This window comes from Trachemys scripta, chromosome 1, assembly GCF_013100865.1.
Source record: "Trachemys scripta elegans isolate TJP31775 chromosome 1, CAS_Tse_1.0, whole genome shotgun sequence".
Taxonomy (NCBI): Eukaryota; Metazoa; Chordata; order Testudines; family Emydidae; genus Trachemys; species Trachemys scripta.
In genome coordinates, this window is record NC_048298.1 from 68,955,958 (window position 1) to 68,980,382 (window position 24,425).

At 40.0% G+C, this 24,425-nt stretch overlaps 1 protein-coding gene across 3 annotated transcripts in view; it reads left to right on the forward strand.

Annotated features, from left to right (window-relative positions):
* The first annotated feature begins 7,125 nt into the window (after positions 1–7,125).
* The window catches only part of NAV3 (neuron navigator 3), a 405,038-nt gene continuing 387,738 nt past the window's right edge, over positions 7,126–24,425 (forward strand). For 2 of the 3 annotated variants that reach the window (XM_034771960.1, XM_034771981.1), the window contains exon 1: positions 7,126–7,822. In XM_034771960.1, the coding sequence (XP_034627851.1) occupies positions 7,580–7,822 (243 nt within the window). In that variant the 5' untranslated portion in view covers positions 7,126–7,579. The remainder of the gene's footprint in view (positions 7,823–24,425) is intronic. The other variant, XM_034771971.1, reaches the window with a different exon arrangement.

Sequence of the window (24,425 nt, forward strand, 5' to 3'; positions counted from 1 at the left end):
CAATAGCCAGAGCTGTTGTACTAGTGGGGCAAAGTCGGGAAGCAACACAACCTAGAGCTTTACAGTTTCTGGACCCCAGACATTTAGCTGTTTTGACCCTGGAAACATGCAACAACTTCTCTAACGCGGATTAGACAGAAGCAGGATCAAGTAAATCTCTTGGCACCACTTGGGGCAGGTGTCCTCCCCCTTGCCTTTTCCTGTGGTCTGAGAGACATTGCCAGCTGTTTATTCCAGTTTGGCAAATGTTTGGGGGTGGAGAATAGGAGCAGCCTTCACAGCCCTAGAAGTGTCTGATGTCAGAATTTATATGGAGGGAAAGGAGACTTCTGCTGGAGTCTTGTACTGTGGTGGATTGTCTGGCAGAGGTGTGGAATGTTGGAAGGATGACTTGCCAGTGGTTGAGCAGGGAGGAGAAGAGGATTGGATAGTGGTGGAGAGGGTTGGATAGCATGAGCAAATGATGGGGATAAGGAAAGGGGTACTTTGCCTTGGAAAGGGATTTTAGTGGTTTGGGGGCAGTTTTGTACATATCAGGGAACGTATTTTGTAGCAAGTTATATTACTGTTATATAACTCTGTGACTGAATTTTCATTGCCCTCATCTGCCCATTCTCTTATTTCCCCACCTATTGCTGTTGCATCAGGTCCACCATTAGAATGCAGGTCCTGTGGGGCAGGGACTGTCTCTTCCTACATGTTTAGAAAGCCCCTGGCCTGGCACATTTTGAGTGCCACTGTAATATAAATAATAATATACTATTTCTGTTCATTTTGAGTTCAAGATCTTAATCCTAATATAATGTGTCCTGTTTTTTTTCTATTAAAGTATCACACTATCTTTGAAAAACTGCAGAATCTGCTGCTTTGGCATAAATGCTATTGTTTTTTAAAGATTTCCGAGGATGCTTTCCCAAAATATGATAATTTGGAGATTTTAGGTGCATACTTGCTGTGTGCTGAGGTCCAAAAAGAAAAGGCACCAGTCACCCAGACCCCAAGACCTTCTATGATTTGTATATTTTACCCAAGATTCACGCATCTGAGCAGCACCTCTCATTTGTCCTATATACTATAAAGGGCATGTTCCAATGGCAATGAATAAAATGTAAACCAAACCTGTAGGAAGTGTAAGGCTTTCATCTCTTTAATTTTAACATGGATCTGCCCCTCTGTATTATCTCATGACCTCCCTCCCACTGTCTTGCATATTTTTGCAACAACTGCTATCACCCTACAACCAGCCTCTTTTCCAGATTGTTCCATCAACACTGCACTGTCATCAGCCTTTGTGAGGTTATAAAAGCATGATGCCTAACAGTTTGGCCTAACAAACCAACCTGGGAAAATGTTGTTTCTGGACCTGGATTTCCTACGTCATAGCAAACACTGGACTTTTAAATGTGTTTTATCCATGAAATCTTTCCCCCCAGCCCCGTTTTATTTAGGGGTGGGATAGGAAATCTACCCCAAAAGTTACTAGAGTTTACAGATGAGATTACTCGGATTTCACACATTTGTTTACTCTGCTATTCAAAGACGTAGATATGACAGCTATTCTTTGATCTGGTGATGCTGATACTATATGTACACTATTCCATTTTGAGGTTGACATGAACTGTAACTATGTGATTAGCCTGTTAGTTATTTTGTGCTTTTAGACAACTTCTGTATAAACAGATTGTTATGGTTAATAATTATTATTTGTTAAGTTTAATGTGCTTAGTACTATACAATTCACCGAAGAATAGTCCTCTCTACTCGCCACTTTCTCCATCTTGTTGACAACACTATCATCCGTCATGTCACTCAGCTTCGAAACCTGGGGTCATCTTTGACTCCTGTTATGAGATGCATAGATACAGACTGTATTCAAGTCCTGGCACTTCTTTCTCCATAATATCTCTAAGATACGTCTATTTCTCATTGTCCATACCACTCAATCTTTCATCCAAGCCTTTTTCACCTCTTCTCTTATTTATGGCAACCTCCTCCCCTCTCTGTCTTTCCTGACATTCACTTTGTTCCCCTCAGGTCCATTCAGAGCACTGCTTCTGTGACTGTCTTTCTCGCCCATTGCCTAACCATGTCACTCCCCTTTTGAATCCCTCCTCTCTCTTTTCTCAACTTGGTCAAATACAAGCTTTTGTTCCTTATTTTTAAAGTCCTTCACCAGCTAACCTTGCCCCGCATACCATTTTGTTTCTTATTGTGTTGCCTCCTGCCCATTCAGCTCCACCAGCAATGCTAGCTTCTATAACCTATTTGCAAAAAGAACAGGAGTTCTTGTGGCACCTTAGAGACTAGCAAATTTATCTGAGCATAAGCTTTCATAGATTACAGCCCACTTCTTCGGATGCATAGAATGGAATGTATATTGAGGAGATATATATACACATACAGAAAGCATGAAAAGGTGGGAGTTGTCTTACCAACTCTGAGAGGCCAATTAAGTAAGAGAAAAAACTTTGAAGAAACTTATGCTTATGCTCAAATAAATTTGTTAGTCTCTAAGGTGCCACAAGTACTCCTGTTCTTTTTGCGGATACAGACTAACACGGCTGCTACTCTGAAACCTATAACCTATTTGTCCACTTTACACACAAGCACTTTCTCCTATGCCTGTATACCTGTAACACCATCCTCCAGCTAGCCTGCAAAGCCTACTCTTTATTCTTTCATATCTCTTCTAAAGGCCCACATCCACTGTGAAGTCCATAGGAAGCTGTCAAGAATAGCAGCTAGGAAGATGGCCAGTAGGGACTTCAGATATTTGTCTTATTTGCTTGCTTGTTTATCTCTGATTTAGAATTTTTAAAAAATGAACTGACTTGTAACTATCTTGCTGTCTACATAGCGGGCCTACATAGTTGTTTACATAGCTTTTACTCAGTCTTCTTTCCTCATTCCTTCAAATTGTTCTACACCCACTTGCTGCATGTTGTCTTTATTAGATTATAAACCTTTCAAGGTTTTATTCTGTTTGTAAAGCACCTAGCACAGTGGAGCCCTTAATCCGATTGAGGCAGTTAGGCAGCAGCAAAATAATAATAACAATAATGTAATTAAAACAAACTTCAAAATAATAACCTATTACTGGTACTGATCATTACCTCTAAAGCCTGTCAGCTATACTTTACTGATTACTTTTTTTTTTTAGGTAGTAATAGGTTGCTTACTGATTACTTTTAGGGTTTTTGTGTCAAGCAAGTGGGTTGCAGAAAGAGAGTGCAGGCACCATGACCATCCTGAGGAGAGGAATAGCAAGATTGCCAAAATATGTAACTCAATTTATTTACTTCTCAATGTTATAATTTTAAGAAAGAATGTATTGTAGTTATGTGCTGTTTTAAGAGAGTATCCTATTATTCTAGTCAGTTCTTTGTCTCATTCATTGTCCATTAGTCTTGTCAGCAGGTTTTTCATCTTTAAGCCTTGGGGTGGGACCCGTCACCCCGTGCTTTAGTCCAAGCTCTGAAAATCCCATCCGAATTTTCTGCCTCACAACAGCAAAATGGCAGATCGCACATGTCTATTTGTCTACAGCTTTAACTGAAACAGTTGTGTATAAAGATCCCCAAATCCTGACATGTACATTCCCTTTATAATGTTGCAGGACGACAATAGACAGCACAAGGAGTCTTCCTCCTTTGTGCTGTATGCAAGGACTTGGAACATTATACTCTGCTAGCACCCTTGCTTGTAGCAGAGAGGTGCAGTGTATAGATTCATAGATTCCAAGGACAGAATGGACCACTGTGATCATCTTATCTGATCTCTTATATAACACAGGTCATAGAACTTCCCCAAAATCATTCCTAGAACACATCTTTTAGGGAAAAACATTAGGGCTGTCAAGCAACTACAAAAATTAATCACGATTACAAAAATTAATTGTGATTAATTGCACTGTTAAACAATTATAGAATACCATTTATTTAAATATTTTGGATGTTTTCTACATTTTCAAATATTGATTTCAATTATAACACAATACGTGTATAGTGCTCACTTTATATTTTTTTATTACAAATATTTGCACTGTAAAAAAAAAATAGAAATAGTATATTCCAATTCACCTAATACAAGTACTGTAGTCCAATCTCTTTATCATGAAAGTTGAACTTACAAATGTAGAATTATGTACAAAAATATAACAGCATTCAAAAATAAAACAATGTAAAACTTCAGAGCCTACAAGTACACTCAGTCCTACTTCAGTCAGTTGCTCAGACAAACAAGTTTGGTTGCAATTTGCAGGAGATAATGCTGCCCACGTCTTGTTTACAATGTCACCTGAAAGTGAGAACAGGCATTCTCATGGCACAGTTGTAGCCAGCATCGCAAGACATTTACATGCCAGATGTGCTAAAGAGTCATACGTACTTTCATGCTCCAACCACCCTGATGACAGATTCTGCTTGGTAACGATCCAAAGCAGAGCAGACCGACGCATGTTCATTTTTTTTTTTGATGGTTCGGGTTCTGTAGTTTTTGCATCGGAGTGTTGCTCTTTTAAGACTTCTAAAAGCATGCTCCACACCTCGTCCCTCTCAGATTTTGGACGGCACTTCAGATTCTTAAACGTTGGGTCGAATGCTGTAGCTATTTTTAGAAATCTCACATTGGTACCTTCTTTTGCGTTTTGTCAAATCTGCTGCAAAAGTGTTTTTAAAACAAACATGTTGTGTCATCATCCGAGACTGCTATAACATGATATGTATGGCAGAATGCAGGTAAAATAGAACAGGAGACATATAATTCTCCCCCAAGGAGTTCAGTCACAAATTTAATTAATGCATTCTTCTTTTAATGAGCATCATCAGCATGGAAGCATGTCCTCTAGAATGGTGGCCGAAGCATAAAGGGGCATATGAATGTTTAGCATCTGGCACGTAAATACCTTGCAACACTGGCTACGAAAGTGACATGCGGACACCTGTTCTCACTTTCAGGTGACATTGTAAATAAGAAGCTGGCAGCAGTATCTCCCGTAAATGTAAACAAACTTGTTTATCTTAGCGATTGACTGAACAAAAAGTAGGACTGAGTGGACTTGTGGGTGCTAAAGTTTTACATTGTTTTGTTTTTGAGTGCAGTTATGTAACAAAAAAATCTACATTTCTAATTTACACTTTCACGATAAAGAGATTGCATCTGTATGAGGTGAATTGAAAAATACTATTTCTTTTGTTTATCATTTTACAGTGCAAATGTTTATAATAAAAATAATAATATTATGTAAGCACTGTACATTTTTTTTCTGTGTTATAAAAGAAATCAATATATTTGAAAAAGTAGAAAAACATCCAAAATACTTAATAAATTTCAATTGGTATTCTATTGTTTAACAGTGTGATTAATTTTTTTAATCACAATTAATTTTTTGAGTTAATCGAGTGAGTTAACTGTGATTAATCGACAGCCCTAGAAAAAATCCAATGTTGATTTAAAAATTGTCAGTGTGGGAAAATCCACCGTGACCCTTGGTAAATTGTTCCAATGGTTAATTACTCTCACCGTTATGTTCTCTGCAACACAACTGTATCAGACCCTGTCGGATGCAAAGAAGGAAATTGTCTTATGCTATTTACCCAGTTAGCCACCTGCTGGCACTCTTGGTGGTGGTAGCACCCAAAAGGGGGTAAATTGAGGGCACTGCCATGGGTTTGCCACTTCTCTGCATTAGCCAGCTGAGCTTGGTTTGTTGGGTTCCACCCACTGCAAAATGTACTCCCTGGGAGGACCCTTGGGTCACCTGGAATTCCCACTCAGTCTCCTGCTACAACATAGGGGGGTGACGGCTATAAGAAGGAGATAGAGTTGAAAGTTTTTTGCCCTATTTTATCATTCTGCTGTTGTGTAAATGAAGAAAAAAAATTGAAAATATTTCTGTGTAAATAAAGTGCAGTTGTATTCTGAAAAGTATCTCTAAAAGAGCAGTGTAAGAGTCCACATTTATTCTCTTTCTAATTTGTTTAATTTTAAAAAATTTAAATGTCTTTTCTGTCACTACTACAAATGTAACCTGATATCTGAAAGTCAAACTGTCTTTTTTCTGACTTAAGTATCATTACCAGTAATAAATATTCTGCAGTCGGGACTTTGTTAACAATTCTGATTTCAGTGTTAGAGCCAGGATAGCATCCTGGTCATCCTCCCATAACAGTGTCAGTTCTGGAGAGAGAAAGAGTAATAAAAATGATCAGACATATTTTTTGTCCATAATGTCAACAAAGATGACTCATGAGGAGTTTGAGTCAGATGGTACCATTTTTACTCAGATGTTTTTTTCAGCACACTTAGTCACCCTTTAGGGGGCTCACCTGCTATGGATACTTGAGGGAATTTATGCCTGTTATTCTTTTATTCTGAGTAATATGCATAGAATTCCCCATACTTTGAGAAAGAATAGATGGTGCTTCCTGCCCCAGGAGTGTTTTAATGGACAATGGTGGATATGAATCTGTGTCCATAATTGATTTCCAGGCTAAGTTCAGTCTACACCTAGATTTGACCAGGGCATACAGTAATATTGTATGTCCCTTCTTATCAACATGTAGAGTCCACTGTGACTGATTTTGTAGCTTATTCTGTTTGGTGAGCATTCCTAAGTGTAAAGGATTTGATATTGTTAGATAGAGTATTTTTACAAATAATGGATTGAGAGTACACTTTAGACATGGATTTTATGGAGCTTTAAACATTTTTAGAATGGGAAGTGTTAATTGAATAGATGATGTAAACAAAAAAAATTGAAATATGTTGACTAAATCTTGTAACAATGCTTGTGATGTTCCTATATCCTGCCCTTTGTTCTTGTATGGATTTTTTACAGCAGAGGCAGACGTTACCCATGCTATGATTCAGCGTCTGTTGCTAGCCACGCTCTTGCACGATTTTAACCTGATTTCACGGGATGAACAGGGAATGAAACAACGTAGCCCATGGCTGTCAGCGATGAAAAATAGGCAGGAATCAGACAAACAACTTCATCTCAGAGATTATTTCCGGGCTAAAAACTCTTCCAACAGCTGTTTGCTTTGGCTGCCACTCAGGTTCAATTTTTTTTTTTTTAAGTTTTTGTTTTTTTTAAGATGTGGGCTGGTTATTTATGTAGTCAGGAAAAGGTCTGTGTTTCCAGTGTTGTGGTCTCAGTGCTGTTTTGACAGTTGGAGTACAAGGAGATTTCTTCTTTTTCTGCCCCCTTCTCTCTACTACCCCCCCCCTTCTATTCACTTAATGCACAGAATGGGAATGCTGTAGAGAGAAGAAAAAACAAATTTATGAGTTTTTTACTCCCAGACAGGCAGCTTTGTGTCAGTTACCTTCAAGAAAAGTTCACGCCCCAAAGGAGTGTTTAGTCTTACACAGCCACTGACTAAGCAGTGTGTGTGTGAGAGAGAGACAGACAGAGATGAAGGAAAGTTTTGCCTCTTCATGAAAGTTGTAGTATTGTTTTAAAGATGACTGCTACTTTTGTTTAAAGTATTTGTTCTGGAATTACTGAAGCTGGAGTCTACCAGACTGAGGTCAGAAGCATTTTCTTTGGCAGAAAGAAGATACTTTTATAGAAGCCATGCCTGTACTTGGGGTTGCCTCAAAGCTAAGACAACCAGCTGTAGGGTCAAAGCCTGTTCATACTGCCCTTCCGATACCAAATCTTGGCACGACTGGGTCACAGCAGTATTCATCAAAGTCTTTGGAGCTTACTGGGGCGGAGAGCTCAATGCTTTCTTGTCAGCTTACATTAAAGTCAACCTGTGATTTTGGAGAGAAGAAAACACTTCAAGTAAAAACCAAGGAGACAGAGGATAGTAAGGTTAGTTCTGAACTTTACCTGCAGATTGAACTCTTAAAATGTTGGTTTACTTATGCAAAGTCTGATATCTGCCTTTAGCAAATAGCATGGTGGACGTGGAGCGCATGTGTAAAATAGGATCTAGTTTATGTAAATGATAACTTTCTATAGCCAATATACTAACATGTATTGTAACTGTGTTTAACTGATTGTTGGAGTTTGAATATATATTCTTTATTAAAATGTACATTTTATGATATCTAATGGAGTGATCCTTCATGGCAAGCTTCTGGTGAGGGTGAGTCATATCACACAGTGATAAAAATCATGCTGAGACCCAGATAAGTAGAACTACCACATGACAGTGCTTAAGAAAATATTGAAACTTGGCAGCTTCATGTGATATTATAATGTTAAAAAGGGCTCCCACACCCACACTTACTCCCCAAGGGAGATGCCTTTAAAATAAAAACAACCCATTGATTGTTCTGTCCAATTTTCAAAAGATCTGGCTAGACTTGCTGCAGAAACTTTGAACCAGAAAAACAGATCCTTAATGAAAAGTTACCTGTTTTTTTCACTTCTTTAGAATAGCCTTATCTTGTCTGCCCCCCTTCCAGATAGCTTTAACCTGTTCTGATTTCATTGTGATGTAAAACAAAATGAAACATGTTTGTCTGGGGGCAGATGCCATGATTTTAAGACTTTAAGATGTTTGTCTTTAGTCATTCCTAATCTCATTGCAGTTGTTTAAAATATATTATGTTTTGGGGACAGCAATACCATTGAATCCCTTCTTGTCCATAGTGTATAGTTTTGTGGCTCCTTCACCTACCATGTTCCAGGGATTAACATGTAATGTAACTGAATAGAGCAGTGTTTGCATGCTTACTTTCCCTCTCTTTATCAGTACTGCTGATTCCTGAACACTGATTTCCTCACTGTGATTAAACCAATTTCTATAATGGCTTCATTTTTATTTTAAGGAAACTTGCACATCATCATAGCTATTGCAGTGGTAGCAGACACACAATGTATGAACTTTGTTGTCTTAGTTTGAGAATGCTGTGCCTTGAGAAGCAGGATTTTGTGCCTGAAGCACAGGACTGGGAATCTGAAGATTTCAGTTCTGTTCCCAGCTCTGCCACAGACTTTCTGTGGGATCTTGGGAATGTCCCTAATTTCTCTGTACTTCAGTTTCTAACTGTCATAGGGTTCTCTGTAGCACCCAGCATTGCCCCTCACACAAGTGGGCAGTTGCTTTATAGAAAAGCTCTATGGAAATTCAAAGAATTATTATCCCTACCTGTTGGTGAACAGGAACAGCTTCATTTTTCATCAAATGATTGCAATGTGAAGATTACTATTAGTAAAACCTTTTGACACACTAAAATGATGTTCATCAGATATGCTTTAAAATGTATAGCTTCCTGCTTAGTAGTTTTAGATAAACTGAGGAAGTGTAAAGAATGTTTTCTTTAATGTTTGCTTTCATGGCTTACCATGGGGGCAGTGTTTCAGTTCTGAAGGTTATTATTTTCAGAAAATAGCATGCAAGTTAAAATAGCCACTTAGTTATAACAGTTAATGTCAACAAATGTTTTGGAAGGGATATAAAACCTCATGCTTCTGGGTTTAAACCAATCACTGAGGGGTTAGGAGGAGAGCTTAGAGTGACCAGATATCCCGATTTTTATAGGGACAGTCCTGATATTTGGGGCTTTGTCTTATATAGGTGCCTATTACCCCCCACCCCCGCCCCGATTTTTCACACTTGCTGTCTGGTTACCCTATGAGAGCTTCACAGGGGCAGATTATCTCACATCTGTCTGCTATGGGGTCCTTGCCTCTCCCTCTGAAGAGAGAGCACTATTGGAGACATTCTGGGTCTGATCCAGTATGACAATTCTTATGTTTCTAGGGCCAAATTTTCAAAAGAGCTCAGCGCACAATAGTTCCCTGAGTTCCCAGTGAAAGCTGCTAGGTGTTGAGCCTTTTGAACATCTGGCCCTTAAAGGCTAAGGCCAACATGGTCACACTGAGTCTAAAGTTAGGTTCCAAAATCCTTAATTGGGCACCTAAATAAAACTAGCCGGATGCTCCAAAGTGCTGAGCACTCAAATTTCACACTGACTTCTGCAGTTTTTTTATGATGTCCACTGAGTGCCTGAAGCTCCTGATGGAATCAGGGGACGCTAGAGAGAAAAGCTGTTGAAGTCAGTGGGAAATGTGAGTGATCAGCAGGTCTGAAAATCAGACCAGTTTCATTTAGATGCCTAAATAAGGATTTTCAGAATCTAACATTACACACCCCAGTTTGAAAATATGGCCCATGTTTGTTTTATTCTATACCTTGTGGTATATTTGTAAGCTTTCTAGTTTTCTGTTTAAACTTATAAACACCAGTAAAATACTCCCAATACTCCCCAACCCAAAGAAAAAAACAAACAAGAAAAATGTTGCTTATTCATTGTGCACTGGAAAAACACCAGAAATGGTTAATTGTAGCTAAGGCTCCTCTACAAGGAGCAATAATGCGGACTACAGGGGTAGGATTTTTAAAGTGCACTCACATGTTGTGCATTAATTGGTCCATGTAGACCCTGCTGGTGTGCAGTAAAGGTTACCTAGTGTGCTTTAACATAGTGCTTTTTGAAACAGTGCTATGTTAAAGCACACTAGGGAATATTACAGAGAGATTGCTCATTATAGTATATACTGCTGTAGTTAGTAACGTATACAATATACATTACTCCTAACATTATATACAAAGAGAGAACCGAAAAAACCCATGACTTTTGGATATCTATATTAAACTCAAAAATTGCTAAAAAACATACACCCTGAAAAAATGAAATTAATAAACCCTGAAAACAAAAACCCTATATATTTTCCATTCACATTTTAAATCAGTCTTGGGAGGTCATTTTGTCAAAATATTTTGGGGCACAGGTAGATGGTGGTGGTTAGTAAAACTACCTTTAGGTTCTCATTGCTAATAAACACCAAAATTCCAGCCTCAAATTACACTGGTCTACAATTTTTGAGAAGTCGTCTGCTTCAGAGATAAAATGTGCTATTTATTATGTATTTTGATGTGCTGAATTCAAATATGACAATTAAAACAACTGATTGGCTACTGTTTCTAAGATATTTAAGTTTTTACATTTTATGTCTATGTATATTGGGTAGATAGTAGAGTTTTAAGCATAAATTGTAAACCAAGGTCTTTTCATGTGTTTATGGTTGCTTTACATGATAATATTTCATCTGTCCTGTTTATGTAACACTTTAAAAGTCAGCAAAAGGGTTATATAAATAAAATGCATTATGAAACAAAAGGCAAAAAACTATTCTGTACATAGTTTAGTCCTATTCAGTGTCTACTTGGCACTTCTTGGCTTGTCTCTTGTATTCATTAAATGGAGCATCTCTTGTCACTGTCCAGCAATAGTCTGCAAGTGTTGATGGGCTCCATTTGCCCTGATAGTGTTTCTTCATTGTTTCAATGTCCTGGTGAAATCGCTCGCCATGCTCGTCGCTCACTGCTCTGCAGTTCGGTGGAAAAAAATCTAGATGAGAGTGCAAAAAATGTATCTTTAGTGACATGTTGCAACCAAGGCTTTTGTATGCCTTGAGGAGGTTTTCCACCAACAACCTGTAGTTGTCTGCCTTGTTGTTTCCGAGAAAATGTATTGCCACTAACTGGAAGGCTTTCCATGCCGTCTTTTCCTTGCCACACAGTGCATGGTCAAATGCATCATCTCGAAGAAATTCACGAATCTGAGGACCAATAAAGACACCTTCCTTTATCTTAGCTTCACTTAACCTTGGAAATTTTCCACGGAGGTACTTGAAAGCTGCTTGTGTTTTGTCAATGGCCTTGACAAAGTTCTTCATCAGACCCAGCTTGATGTGTAAGGGTGGTAACAAAATCTTCCTTGATTCAACAAGTGGTGGATGCTGAACACTTTTCCTCCCAGGCTCCAGTGACTGTCGGAGTGGCCAATCTTTCTTGATGTAGTGGGAATCTCTTGCACGACTATCTCATTCTCAGAGAAAACAGCAGTACTTTGTGTATCCAGTCTGCAGACCAAGCAAGAGAGCAACAACCTTCAAATCACCACAAAGCTGCCACTGATGTTGGTCATAGTTTATGCACCTCAAAAGTTGTTTCATGTTGTCATAGGTTTCCTTCATATGGACTGCATGACCAACTGGAATTGATGGCAAAACATTGCCATTATGCAGTAAAACAGCTTTGAGACTCATCTTTGATGAATCAATGAACAGTCTCCACTCATCTGGATCGTGAACAATGTTGAGGGCTGCCATCACACCCTCGATGTTGTTGCAGGCTACAAGATCACCTTCCATGAAGAAGAATGGGACAAGAGCCTTTTGACGGTCACGGAACATGGAAACCCTAACATCACCTGCCAGGAGATTCCACTGCTGTAGTCTGGAGCCCAACAGCTCTGCCTTACTCTTGGGTAGTTCCAAATCCCTGACAAGGTCATTCAGTTCACCTTGTGTTATGAGGTGTGGTTCAGAGGAGGAGGATGGGAGAAAATGTGGGTCCTGTGACATTGATGGTTCAGGACCAGAAGTTTCATCCTCTTCCTCGTCTGACTCAAGTGAGAATGATTCTGGTGCATCAGGAACCTGCAGTCCTTCTCCGTGGGCTACTGGGTGTATAGCTGATGGAAAGTTTGGATAATGCACAGTCCACTTTTTCTTCTTTGACACACCTTTCCCAACTGAAGGCACCATGCAGAAGTAACAATTGCTGGTATGATCTGTTGGCTCTCTCCAAATCATTGGCACTGCAAAAGGCATAGATTTCCTTTTCCTGTTCAACCACTGGTGAAGATTTGTTGCACAAGTGTTGCAGCATATGTGTGGGGCCCACCTCTTGTCCTGATCTCCAATTTTGCAGCCAAAATAAAGGTGATAGGCTTTCTTAACCATAGTGGTTATACTGCGCTTTTGTGATGCAAAAGTCACTTCACCACAAACATAGCAGAAGTTATCTGCACTGTTCACACAAGTATGAGGCATCTCTGCTCACTTTGGCTAAACAGAAATATGTCCCTTTGCAAAATCAAACACTGACAAATAAGAGCACGACACTGTATGATTTCTAGAGCTGATATAGGGCAATTTGTTCAGCAGAGTGATGTGAGCTTCATTATGATTGCATCATCCATGACTTCTAGGAATAACATGATGCAATTCATATCATGTATGACGCAATACCAGCTTCAGATTGCATCATTCATTGTTTTGCCTAAAAAGCAAGTACTGTCCAAACCCAGTCAAAGATTTATTCATAGATCCAGTCAAAGATGTATTTTAGTCATTTCTGGTTTAAATTGAGATCCCTTCCCTTTATAACTCACTTATCCTCCGCCAAGGGTCGTATATACTGACCCAATAACATATCTTGAAAACTAGAACCAATCGACAATTTTAAGCATCATTTTCGTTCTCAGTGACCCAGAATTAGTAAAGTTTGACTACATTTATTTCAGAAGCATTTTGGCTGTAGTGCAGTGTTATTGAATGATGTTTTCTCACATTGCTGAGTGGGAGATCCACTCCTCCCTGCCTCCCACTCTTCCCTTGGCTATCCTCAGTCACATTAGCTAAAATGTGCAGCTAAGCACATGTTTTCAGTGAGTTATTAGGGTTAATGTCCCTTCAGGTTTGCTTTGGGCAGATGTAAATTCCACATTACTGATGGCACTGTCCCAAAGTTTGACCACTTTCGAGTGCTGTTCTCAATAGTACTTTGGTTGATTTTCTTGGTTAGCAAACATATTAATCAAACATATGATATTCCTACATGGCTCTGTGGTATACAGTGCTGTACTTTAAGAATGTTTCCATTATAACAGTGATCAGATAAAAGGTCTTTTACTTAAAGTGTAATGAATACCTAGTCAAAGTTTCCAAATGAGAGAGAGAAATCTGCTTATACAGTATACAGTTTGTGTGCTTACGGTATATAATTGGATATGTGGCAACTGATTTTTGAGGGAAAAAATGTTGAATGTATATCTGTAAAAGACAATGGAATATATGAATTAATCATCTGGTTAACATTTGTCCTTGGCTGCTGTATTCTAGGCTCAACATTGCTTTTTAGGGCATTTCAAATGCAACACTGGTGATCACTAACCTCTCTGGTCGTGTCTGGAAGACGCTGAGATTGACATATATAATCTCCATTGTATATTCAGTCACTATAAGTGCTAAGATTTCCAAGATAAATCTGGATTTGCACATGTCAACACAGTAGGTCACTCTGCCATCCAGCTGTTTCCTCCGTGACCTTCATGTACACTGCACCCGATTGTTAGAGACTTTTGACACTGCTGTTGGCTTTCTTACATTATTACATTGCCAGGCCTGGCTATGAATACACTGCTGTTGGCTTTCTCACATTATTACATTGCCAGGGCTGGCTATGAATACTACTGCAAAAATTAATTCAGTGCTCCCTATATGCTCCACCTTCCTCACTTGATTCTGCTGTGCTTGCACGTCTTGGAATGTTTTGTGGACGTGATATAGTTCAACATTTCCAGCTATAGTAAGGTTGGTCTGCACAAAAAAGAGTATTTCCCTCTTTTTTCAAAAAAAGTATTGGGCAGAAAAAATGTGTGAAGATATATTGTTTCTTTTTTTGGTTGGGTGGGAACATAATTAAACCTAGGAAACTATTTGCAACAAGTAGTTTATTCGTTTGTGCATTATTTGAAACTGTTCAGCTCATAGTTTATGCAGACACATTTCAGGTCAGAGACTGCTCCTGAATTATTACGTGTGACTTGCGTCAATTATGCTCATTATGCCATATGTTGTTTGTTCTGTATGATTAGTCACCCAAGTCACATGTTGTTATCGCAGCTTCCTGACTGGCTGACTCCCAAGCCTTTTTAGGAGCTTTTAGGTTGATCACGTGAACACTTATGGTGTTAATACTCACGCCAAATATTTGTACAAATGTATTCACAACACACTCTTTCCCTGGAAATCTTACAATTTATTCCTATGTATGTGCATAGAAAGGGAATGCAGTTGTTGGAGTGAATTCATAAGGTGCAATCCTGGCCCCACTGAAAGTCAGTGGAGGAAATGATTCAACCCATGGTTTTCATTCAAACCAATGTCCATAAATACCTTTTTATATTATTTATCCAACTTTGTAGTTCATGTTCCAGTGATACCACTTTCACTTTGCTTGCTGAAGACCATAAGATCAAAATAATCTAAATTGTGCTGGAATGGCTTGTAATATTGTCTCTGATTGTAGAAAACTCCACCAGTCAGTAACAGGACTTAAAAGAATGTGTAGAGTGAGACAGTATGTAGATAAATAAATTAAGCAGAGGCTGGGCACTAAAGAAATGTAGGCAGAATTTCTTTATTCAAAGTTTACATTTTGCAAAAACTACTTTTCAGATTCACCAAAATTATACTTCTCTGCTGGCCGCCTACGTACCAGAGGTGATTCAATCCAAAAGAGAGCAGGTGGTATTGGCTAATAGGTGTTTTGTGTGAATGAACAAGCACTCATGTGAGCCCTGCACCAGCAAATAATGCTGACAGAATGCTTTGAATCAGCACATCCCCTCGCCACGTCCTCTTCTAGCCAGTGTTTCCCACTTTTTGATTTCTGCCAGTCTCTATAGTAGTCTGTGTTCTGCTCTCCTGACCTTACCCCTGTGTCAAAACTTTCGGTTTCAGGGGCTCTACATCTTGGCTTATGTTGGCAGAAACTGGCAACATCTCAAGTTGACTCTGCCCCATTCATCTTTGGTACCTCTCCTAGAGTTTGTGACTTGATTGATAAGATTTTATCTTTCAGTCCTGAGTTAATTTATACTTGTTGTCCTATAAGTCTCATCTCTCATATTAGTATGTCATTGCTCCTCCAGTTCAGAACAGTTGATTGCTTCTAAACAAGTTCTGACCATTCTAAAGTTGGTCCAATTCCTGCAAACCTAAAACTTCCCTATGTATAGCAACCTTCAGACCTATATTGAGATTCCTGTAACATAGTATTTACTGACCTTTAAGGGAGGTTATAGGCTAAGAGTTTCTCAGCCCCTTTTCAGTATTGAACAAAATAATTCTGGGAAATGTGGCTGTCAGAGGAACTCTGAGAATTGTAGAATACTGCAAGGCTTACTGAGAAGAAATGCCAGAAAATATATCAGCCTTCCCTGACTGAGTGGAGCTCACTAACAAGTGAAATGGGGAATCATTCAGCCCAGGGATGTGTGTGGAAAAGATCTGTAAAGAGGCAGGATAGAGAAGAGGAGGTACTTTAGTCCTGGTCAGGGAGCCCAGCTCACAGAGGAGAATGCAGATTAGGTACCAGGGCAGTTCAAGAGGATGCGGTTAAATATTGAACTGAGCTGAAATGAAATATTTCAATTCAGTTCCACAAACTGAAACAAAATGTTTTTATTCAGGAATGTCAAAACATTTTGTTTCAATCTAAAATTTCCAAATCAAAAGTTTTAGGTCTGTTTTTTTTTAATGAAAAGTTGAAATTTTCCATTGGTGAGAAAAGCCACTTCCTGACCAGCTCTATTACTATTAGTCCTGTGTCAACAAGGGCGAAGGCTGTAACCCAGGGAGGGACAAAGACGTGTTGTTTTGTATTTGGAGTTTAACATTTTTCAGTGGGTACAAGCACCAGAAAGCAAATTGAGGCATGGTCAACCTCTATGACAGAAATGTAAGAATCCATTATTTTTCCTAGTCTGGTCATGAATAGAAAGCCAGTAATATATCTGACCAAATGACTCTCGAGGCCTAGGTTAACTTACATCATAGAACTATACCTAAATCCTGGTTTGAGGTCTTCCAATGTTCTTTAGCCTACTTTTCCACTGTGATGTTGGAACCAACATGAAAGGCAGCTGCTGTTTTTTTCTGATTGCTTGTCCAGAGCTTGTCCATGATATGGTAACTCCTGCCTCTCCCCAGACACCAGATTTGCAGCAAAATTCTGCTTTGCTAATCTAAACAGATCTTAAATCCAATATTCTGCTCTCCATCTATGGGAGGCACTCATGTTAGTATCAAAGAGAGTTCCGTGAATGTAGGAAGAAGGAAATATCTTTCCCATAATTCACACTTGGCTTTCTCTTTCCTCTCTCTCTCAAAGCCATTTCCCCACTGACTCTCCTCTTAGCAGTGAAGCACCAAATCCAGATGGCTAAGAGTCTCTCTTTTTTTATTTTAACCTGGCCTTGCAGAGTAGGGAACACTGTGACAGCTCTTAGTTAGCATGCTTACTAACCCTACCTGATTTCACCCACAGATACACAGTCAAGTTGTTACTTCAGTGCTGAATTCCATCTCCTCCTTAGTTTGGCTCCTTCCTGCTGACAGTAAGTTTCATCCACCATGGCTGAGGATATGGAGCTAGGCCATCCAGTACTTATGGGTCATGTAGTTATACACTGTTGAAAGGTATAGATAAAGGAGCTCCTGGAGATAAGGGCAAGGAGCCACTGAGGGCATGGGAAGAGAGGTGGAGAAAATGATCCAGAAGTTAAGATGCGCAAACCTATGGAACCATAACAATATGCAGTCCCAAAACAACCTTCTGCACCCAATTTGTGCCCCCTACCTGCATCTGAATTCTTAGGTAGAGGAAGTGGCCTCCTCACCCATAGCACCTTAAGGGGAAAATGGCAGGCCCATTTTCTCTTCCATCACCACTGGAGGATTTATCTGCCACTTTCTTGAGATAAGGTGACATAGGGGTTTTCTCCTCATTCTGTCCAGTTGAGGGGTGTGTGTCTGAGAGCTTTTTCCCCTACCCCATGTTACTTTAGTGGTAATCTATACCATCTGTGTCTCCCATCTCTCTATCCCAATACACCTACTCCTGTGCAGGAGCGGCGCCAGGGTTTTTGCCGCCCTAGGCGGCAGCGCTCCTCCTCTGAGCATTCGGCGGTGGGGGTCCTTCCGCGCCACGTCTTCGGGGCACTTTGGCGGCGGGTCCCGAAGTGAGTGAATGACCCACCACCAAATTTCCATCGAAACCCAGAGCGGAAGGACCCCCCGCTGCCGAATTTCCGCCAAGGACAGCAAAATGCCACTCCCCAAATCCTGCCGCCCTAGGCAACCGCCTAGGGTTTCCTAATGGAAGCGCTGGCCCTGCCCCTGTGAATCATCTGTCCCCATTTTCATGTGACCTCTTTCCCTACATCTGTTGGTATCCTCCATCCTTTGTCTCCGAGTCCTTTTCCTCACATATTGATCTCTCCTAAGAGAGCCTGCATTATGTCCCTGTATCCCCTCTGAGTCTATGTCTCTGTTCTTCCCGTGTTTTGGATGACTTGCACCCACTATCTCTGGGTCCTCTTCTCCGAAGTGCATCTCATCTTCAGTCCTGAGATAGTGACCCTGGGGGAGTAGGAATGGGCTCCTTTCCCTATATCTTCCTAATCGTGCCTCTACCATCACTTTCACATTAAGGGTGTCTGAGGCTATGCTGTTTGGTATGGGGTGGGAGGAGGAGGCAGCTGCGGTCTGTTCCTCTGGCTGCATTCTCTGCTGCTTACTTAGCTTCCAGCAGAATGGCCAAGGAAAGAAAAAGGGCAGTGGAGGCAGCCAGGAACCTCCTGCCTGCTCCCCACAGTGGCCGCTAGTGATGGGAAGCCAACATTGTTTTTAAATTGCTGGATTAGCTGCCAAAAACTTCAGCCAGCACTGCAGACACCTGGGACTGCGTGTGTTTAAAATTCAGGGCAGCCCTAGCCAAACTGGGACAGTTGGCAGATATTCAGGATGTCAATTATTTTAGTTTCTTGCCTTGTGCTCTGTATTATTTCTTTCTCAAACAGATAGCATTCCACAGCGTCATCCTTAATATGCTCTTCATATCAAGCACCATCAGAGTATACTGTATTATCATTGATTTAAGAGCATTATACTGTATGTGCTTAGAAGCTGCTTTACTCTTAAACATTTCTCTCATCATCATCTTTACCAACCACATTTCAGTCTAATTGAGATAAATGTACTGTAACCCAGCTAGGTTATTCTCCAAACCTATGTGTTTTAGGAGTAAGATACATTTCCAAATACATGCGTGTGGTCAAAAGCTGCTCTTTCTGTGGTTTTGGTTTCATTTGTAATGGTGAATAAGGCTGGGAGGATACTTACCAGTCTGAGTTGCGAGCCTCTGCCTGTTCTTTAGTGTTTCTTGTTTTATTTAATTGTATTTTATTTTCTTAGCAAATGAGAAAACAGAATATAGATCAAGTGGGTTGTATGGTGAAAAATGGTACTAAACGTCAACAGACAACAGTTGTTATATATTTGTTTTGCATTTGTGCAGAGAGGCCCCAACAAAGATTGGGCCTCATTGTGATAGGTGCTGCACATACCCATAGTTAAAGACAATCCCTGCTCCACAGACCTTACAACGTAAATAGATAAGACAGACAAAGGGTGGGAGACTGTAAAACATATTATCCCCAATTTATAGATGCGGGGATCAAGGCAGAAAGAGATTCAGTACTTTGCCTTCAGTCACACTGGGATTTTGTGGAAGAACCGGGAATTAAACCCAGATATCCTGAGTTCCAGTCCACCACCATAACCACAAGACCATCCTTCATCTTCTGTAAAAAATCAATTTTGAATGAAATGTCCCTGTAGTGGGTTATTTTTCCTCTTTAGTTTTCAGGGAATGTTCTTACTCCTCGTTCCAGACGAAGTCAATGATAGTTGAAGGTGCTGAGCACTGCTCAGGATGAGCCTCTGAGCTAATATATGATTTAAGTTTTACTGTAGGAGCAAGTAGACACTCTATGTTGGTTTTGATTTACCTGATCAACATAAATTGTGCCATATGCCTTTAGGAATACAGGATGTCTTGTGTTCCTTATAGTGTAGGGAAAGTATGCTCCAAAATTGTATGTTTATTGCTAGGCTCACCACTTATTAAAATGTGATGTGGGAAGAATAAATAGTCACAGAATAAAAGCAGGCCTCTTTCAGGAAAGGTTTTAATTTTTGATCATGATTCCAGCCCATGAATATTCTCTAGTTTCTTTTTGGCAGAAATGCTTGTACTTGATAGACAATAATGGCATCAATTACAAATCTGAATTGCTTGTTTTCTTAAAGCAAGAGTTAATTTCTGGTCTAAGTCTGCTGTCTGCTTTTTCTAATTTAGTAAGATCTTGAGTTAATTTTGTAGTTTTTCCTTATACCTACAAATAGTGCACATGAAGAGTAGTTAATTTTAATACAGCTCTCTGTTTCACTTTGACCTGATTCACAGGATGAAGTTTGGAGACAGCCCATGATTTAACAATAGCCTTTTGACAGCAAGGGTGTTTGGGAATTAAGCTGGAGGGGGGAAAACATCTATCTACTCTCAAATTTATTAGTGGAATAGTTTGTACAAATCTGCAGTTGCCCATGATGTTTTTAATGTCCCTACCCTTTCTCTTTTGTTTTTATTGGAAGGAGAAAATTGGCTGAAAGATAGCATAACATTTAAAATTCAGTAAAGGAATGCACAGTGTTTTGTCTGGTAAATGCAAGTAGATAATTCCCTTGTGTAAAGTGTGCAGCTTTCTGATGGCTCTTATGTATGCACTGTGTAAACTAAGTTGAGAGGACTTGGAAAATAAGCAAATCAAATCAAAGGGAAGCATAATCCTAAAGTGGCTAGGGCAGGATCGGAGTGTATCTGGGTATATAAACTGAGAAGGTGCCAGCCACTAAACATGTCTGCAACTCCTTCTGAGTAAAACATGAGCAAAGCTAGCCAAGTTCTATATTAGGATTGTGCTAACCCACTTTCAGTGTGACATTTGTTCTGCCATATCTGTCTAGCCATTTTTACTTATGAGACTCCTCTGCTGCTTTGCCACCACTGTGAGCCCATCACTATGGAATAGGTTTTCTCATTCAGAATATCGGCTTTTCAGCACGTGGTCAAAATAATTATTCAGGTGACAATGTCCAATTAACGCAGCTGCCGTTCATTTGAAAATCCAGAGCCCATGGAGATGTTGTGGTGTCTCTTGCATTTCCCTTTTAAATGTATTGTTCTGCAAACCTTCACTCTAAATGTCAAACACCTGGCCTTGCATCTTGGTAGTACTGTGCTAGACTCCAAAGGATTTGGCTGTGGATGCTTCCTGTTGTGCATCGGGATTTGATTTACAGGACATCTGTAAAACCACCAAAGCGGAGTAATCAGAATGGTCATGCGCAGAAAGATGACTCCCTGGTGAGTGTTGGAAAACAGTAGAACGCTTTAATTAAGCAGGAAAAGGCTGCATGGCTTATACATGATTTAGGATGAGTAAGACATAAGTCAAGGTGCAGGACTTTTACTCACCACTAACTACAACAATGGAATTTCCTGGCAACACATCTATGCAGTAAACAGGGCTGCATTTTTTGTAAACTGTCTCCGAAACAGAAAGGAAGAGAGAACCAAAGGGACTGTGTAATTTATAAATAGCAATGGTTTTGTTAAAGGAAAACCTAGTGAACAAATACAGTTCTTTAGAGAACTAAATAAATAGTACTAAACAGGAATATATATTGAAAATGAATGTTCAAAACTGTTTTAGAAATATCTGTCACTGTTTCCGAATCTCCAGTCACTGCATGAGATTGCTGCCTTGCTCAGTGCTGGCCAGCACTCCCAGTCAGAGACCCATTATGCTGGAAGAGAGAGAACTGAAGGGATATTTGGGAGCAGTAGAAATCTGGAAGCTTCAATGCTGTATGTTCTATTTATTTTAAAAATATGTTTACATTTTGGTTAACAAGGGACATGGCATGGTCCAGTGAATAAGGCATGGACTGGGAGCCAAGACACCTATCTTCTCTTCTAGGCTCTGCCAGTGACTTACTGTGTAAATTACTTCACTTTCCTGTGCCTCAATTTCCTCATGTGAAAAATGGGAATAATGTTACTTGCCTGTATTTGCAGGGGAAAAGGACTCTTCAAGGGCTAAATACCATTATCATTGATGATTGCTTTAATCAATCAAACCAGATGATTACCTACTTTTGAAAATTGTTATTGAACTTACCTTAAAACAACTTGGTGGAGTAGATTGTTTCAGTTCTATTTCATATCATCAGACTTAAATTGGCAATTTTCTATTGGTTAATATATATTTTTTTATTATTTCACTGACGTCACTTTAACAACCTGCTTATTTGTTTATCCTTGTTTGTAATTAGGCAAACTGATGCGAAAACATTGTACATAATAATGCCATTTTCCTGCAAAAATATTATTCTGATTTAGTGACAAAAGTGGTGGGGTAAGAGCCTTAGCACAGTGGTTGCTTCCCATCAGTTGTGTGTGCTAGAATCCCATCAGTGCAGTATTTTACAAGCTTAATTTTAGATTTGCACAGTATTATAGTTAGTTTTGAAGGGGTGTAGATGAGTCCTTCCCTGGGGTATGGTGGGAAGGCTTGTGTATTCCAATAACCCCGAGAGCTATGCTGGCAGGACGCTTAACTCCTGGTAAGGCCACCCAACTCGGACAGGTGAAAGGGTAGGGACCAGACAAAAAGCAGACCACCTGGCAACTGGCTGATGCCAGATGCTTGAATGGCATTAAAGTAACTTGAAAAACCTCATGAAGGGCTAGCAGTTTCAGGTGGATGAGTACCCAGGGAAAGTAGTGGGACATCCCAATGTAGGAAATGCCATCAAAAGGTGGAAGGGTTACATCATGGATTTAACCAGTGGCAGCCACAAAATGGAGGGAAAGCAATGGGAAACCACCCACTGTACTTTTTCCTATAGGGACATTCATGGCAGAACAAGAGAAAAGCGATAATTCATGTGTGGTGCTGGATGGTGAGACCCTCAAGTCAGAAATCCTGACAAAGAAAACATGGGAGGAGGTTCAGGCCATTAAGAGTACCATTTTCAGTTATGATGGTGCTGTACCCAATCCTGCTGGAAGTACAGCGCTTGAAGTTTGCACCAAGGTAAAGAGTGACCTGAACTTTCTTACACAAATTATCAGAATCGGAGCATGAAATGTGAGGAGTATGTATGAAGGGAAGCTTGACACTGTGACCAAAGAATTGAAAAGATATGAAATATATGTGGAATTCCAGAGCTGTGATGGAATGGTAGGGGCCATTTTATGATCATGAATACACAGTGAACTATTCAGGATCTGAGAAAATGGGATTGCATTTATCTTATCCAAGGAGACATCCAAGTGTCTTCTTGGATATAACCCAATCATTGATAGATTCAGTACAATTCACTTATGACCTAAGCCAGGCAACATGTCAACCATACAGATGTATGCTTCTACAACAGCTGCTGAAGCCACTGCAGTGATGCACAGCCCCCCCCACACCTTTCAAGATCCTACACATGCCTATCACAACTTGTCGTATACCTCATCCAGTGTACCAATAACAACTATGGGCCTGTCTACACTGGTGCTTTACAGTGCTGCAACTTGCAGCGCTCAGGGCGGTGTTTATTCACCCCCCTGAGCGAGAAAGTTGCAGCACTGTAAAGTGCCAGTGTAGACAGTGCACCAGCTCTCAGAGCTGCGCTCCCAGCACTGCTAGCTACTCCCCTCATGGAGGTGGTTTTCTTAAAAAACCCAATTTGCCTCAGCCAATCTGGCAGTGAGGGAAAATTCCTTCTCAGCCCCTCGAGAAAAGGGGTGTGAGACATACTGTACCTTGAGGGAGCATATTGTAACCCCTACATTCTTCATTTTCATATAATTGTGATCCCACATATAAAGCATGCCTTGTAAGGTATCGGGAAAGGTTATGATCTACCGAAAGTCATTTCTCTATCCATATATGTATATCATTAACGCATATAAAGTTATGAGAATTGTGTTGTATAGTGGTCACTAAAGCATGCTGTAAGTTGAGGAATCAGCCAAATATTAGCTCTCCAGAGGCAACAGCAAGGAAAGTAACCAACGCCCAGGCAGGGTGTCAAACAGTCCATCAACAGCCATTGTCCAACAAGAGAGCTACAATGCAATGACTCACCTGCATGAGGCCCCATCAGGGGAATTGCTCAACTTACTTAAAGAGACTCAGCAATGCCACACAGACATGCCTGGACTTGTGTTCTACAAGCACATGCACTGAGAGTATAAAACAGGCAGAGTGGACACATACTGGGCCTTTCTCCTGCCCCCACCTATGCTGCAAGCAACCAAGACACCGAGGAGAGGACAAGACTCCAACACAGGAGAGTCCAGATTTAAGGAGCAAACCTGTATATTAAGGACTGCAATATCCAGTGGAGTGAGAAAAACTGCTTAATCCAGTTGTTGCCCAGTCTAATAGGGTTGAGAGTTTTGACTGCGTGCTTATATTTTATTTTATTTTATTTTGGTAACCACTCTGTCTTGTTATGCTTTGACTTATAATCAATTAAAATCTACCTTTATAGTTAATACATTTGTTTGTTTATTCTACCTGAAGCAGTGCATTTGGTTTGAAGTGTGTCAGAAGCTCCCCTTGCGATAACAAGCCTGGTACATATCAATGTCTTTGTTAAATTGACAAACTTATATAAGCTTGCAGCGTCCAGTGGGCATAAC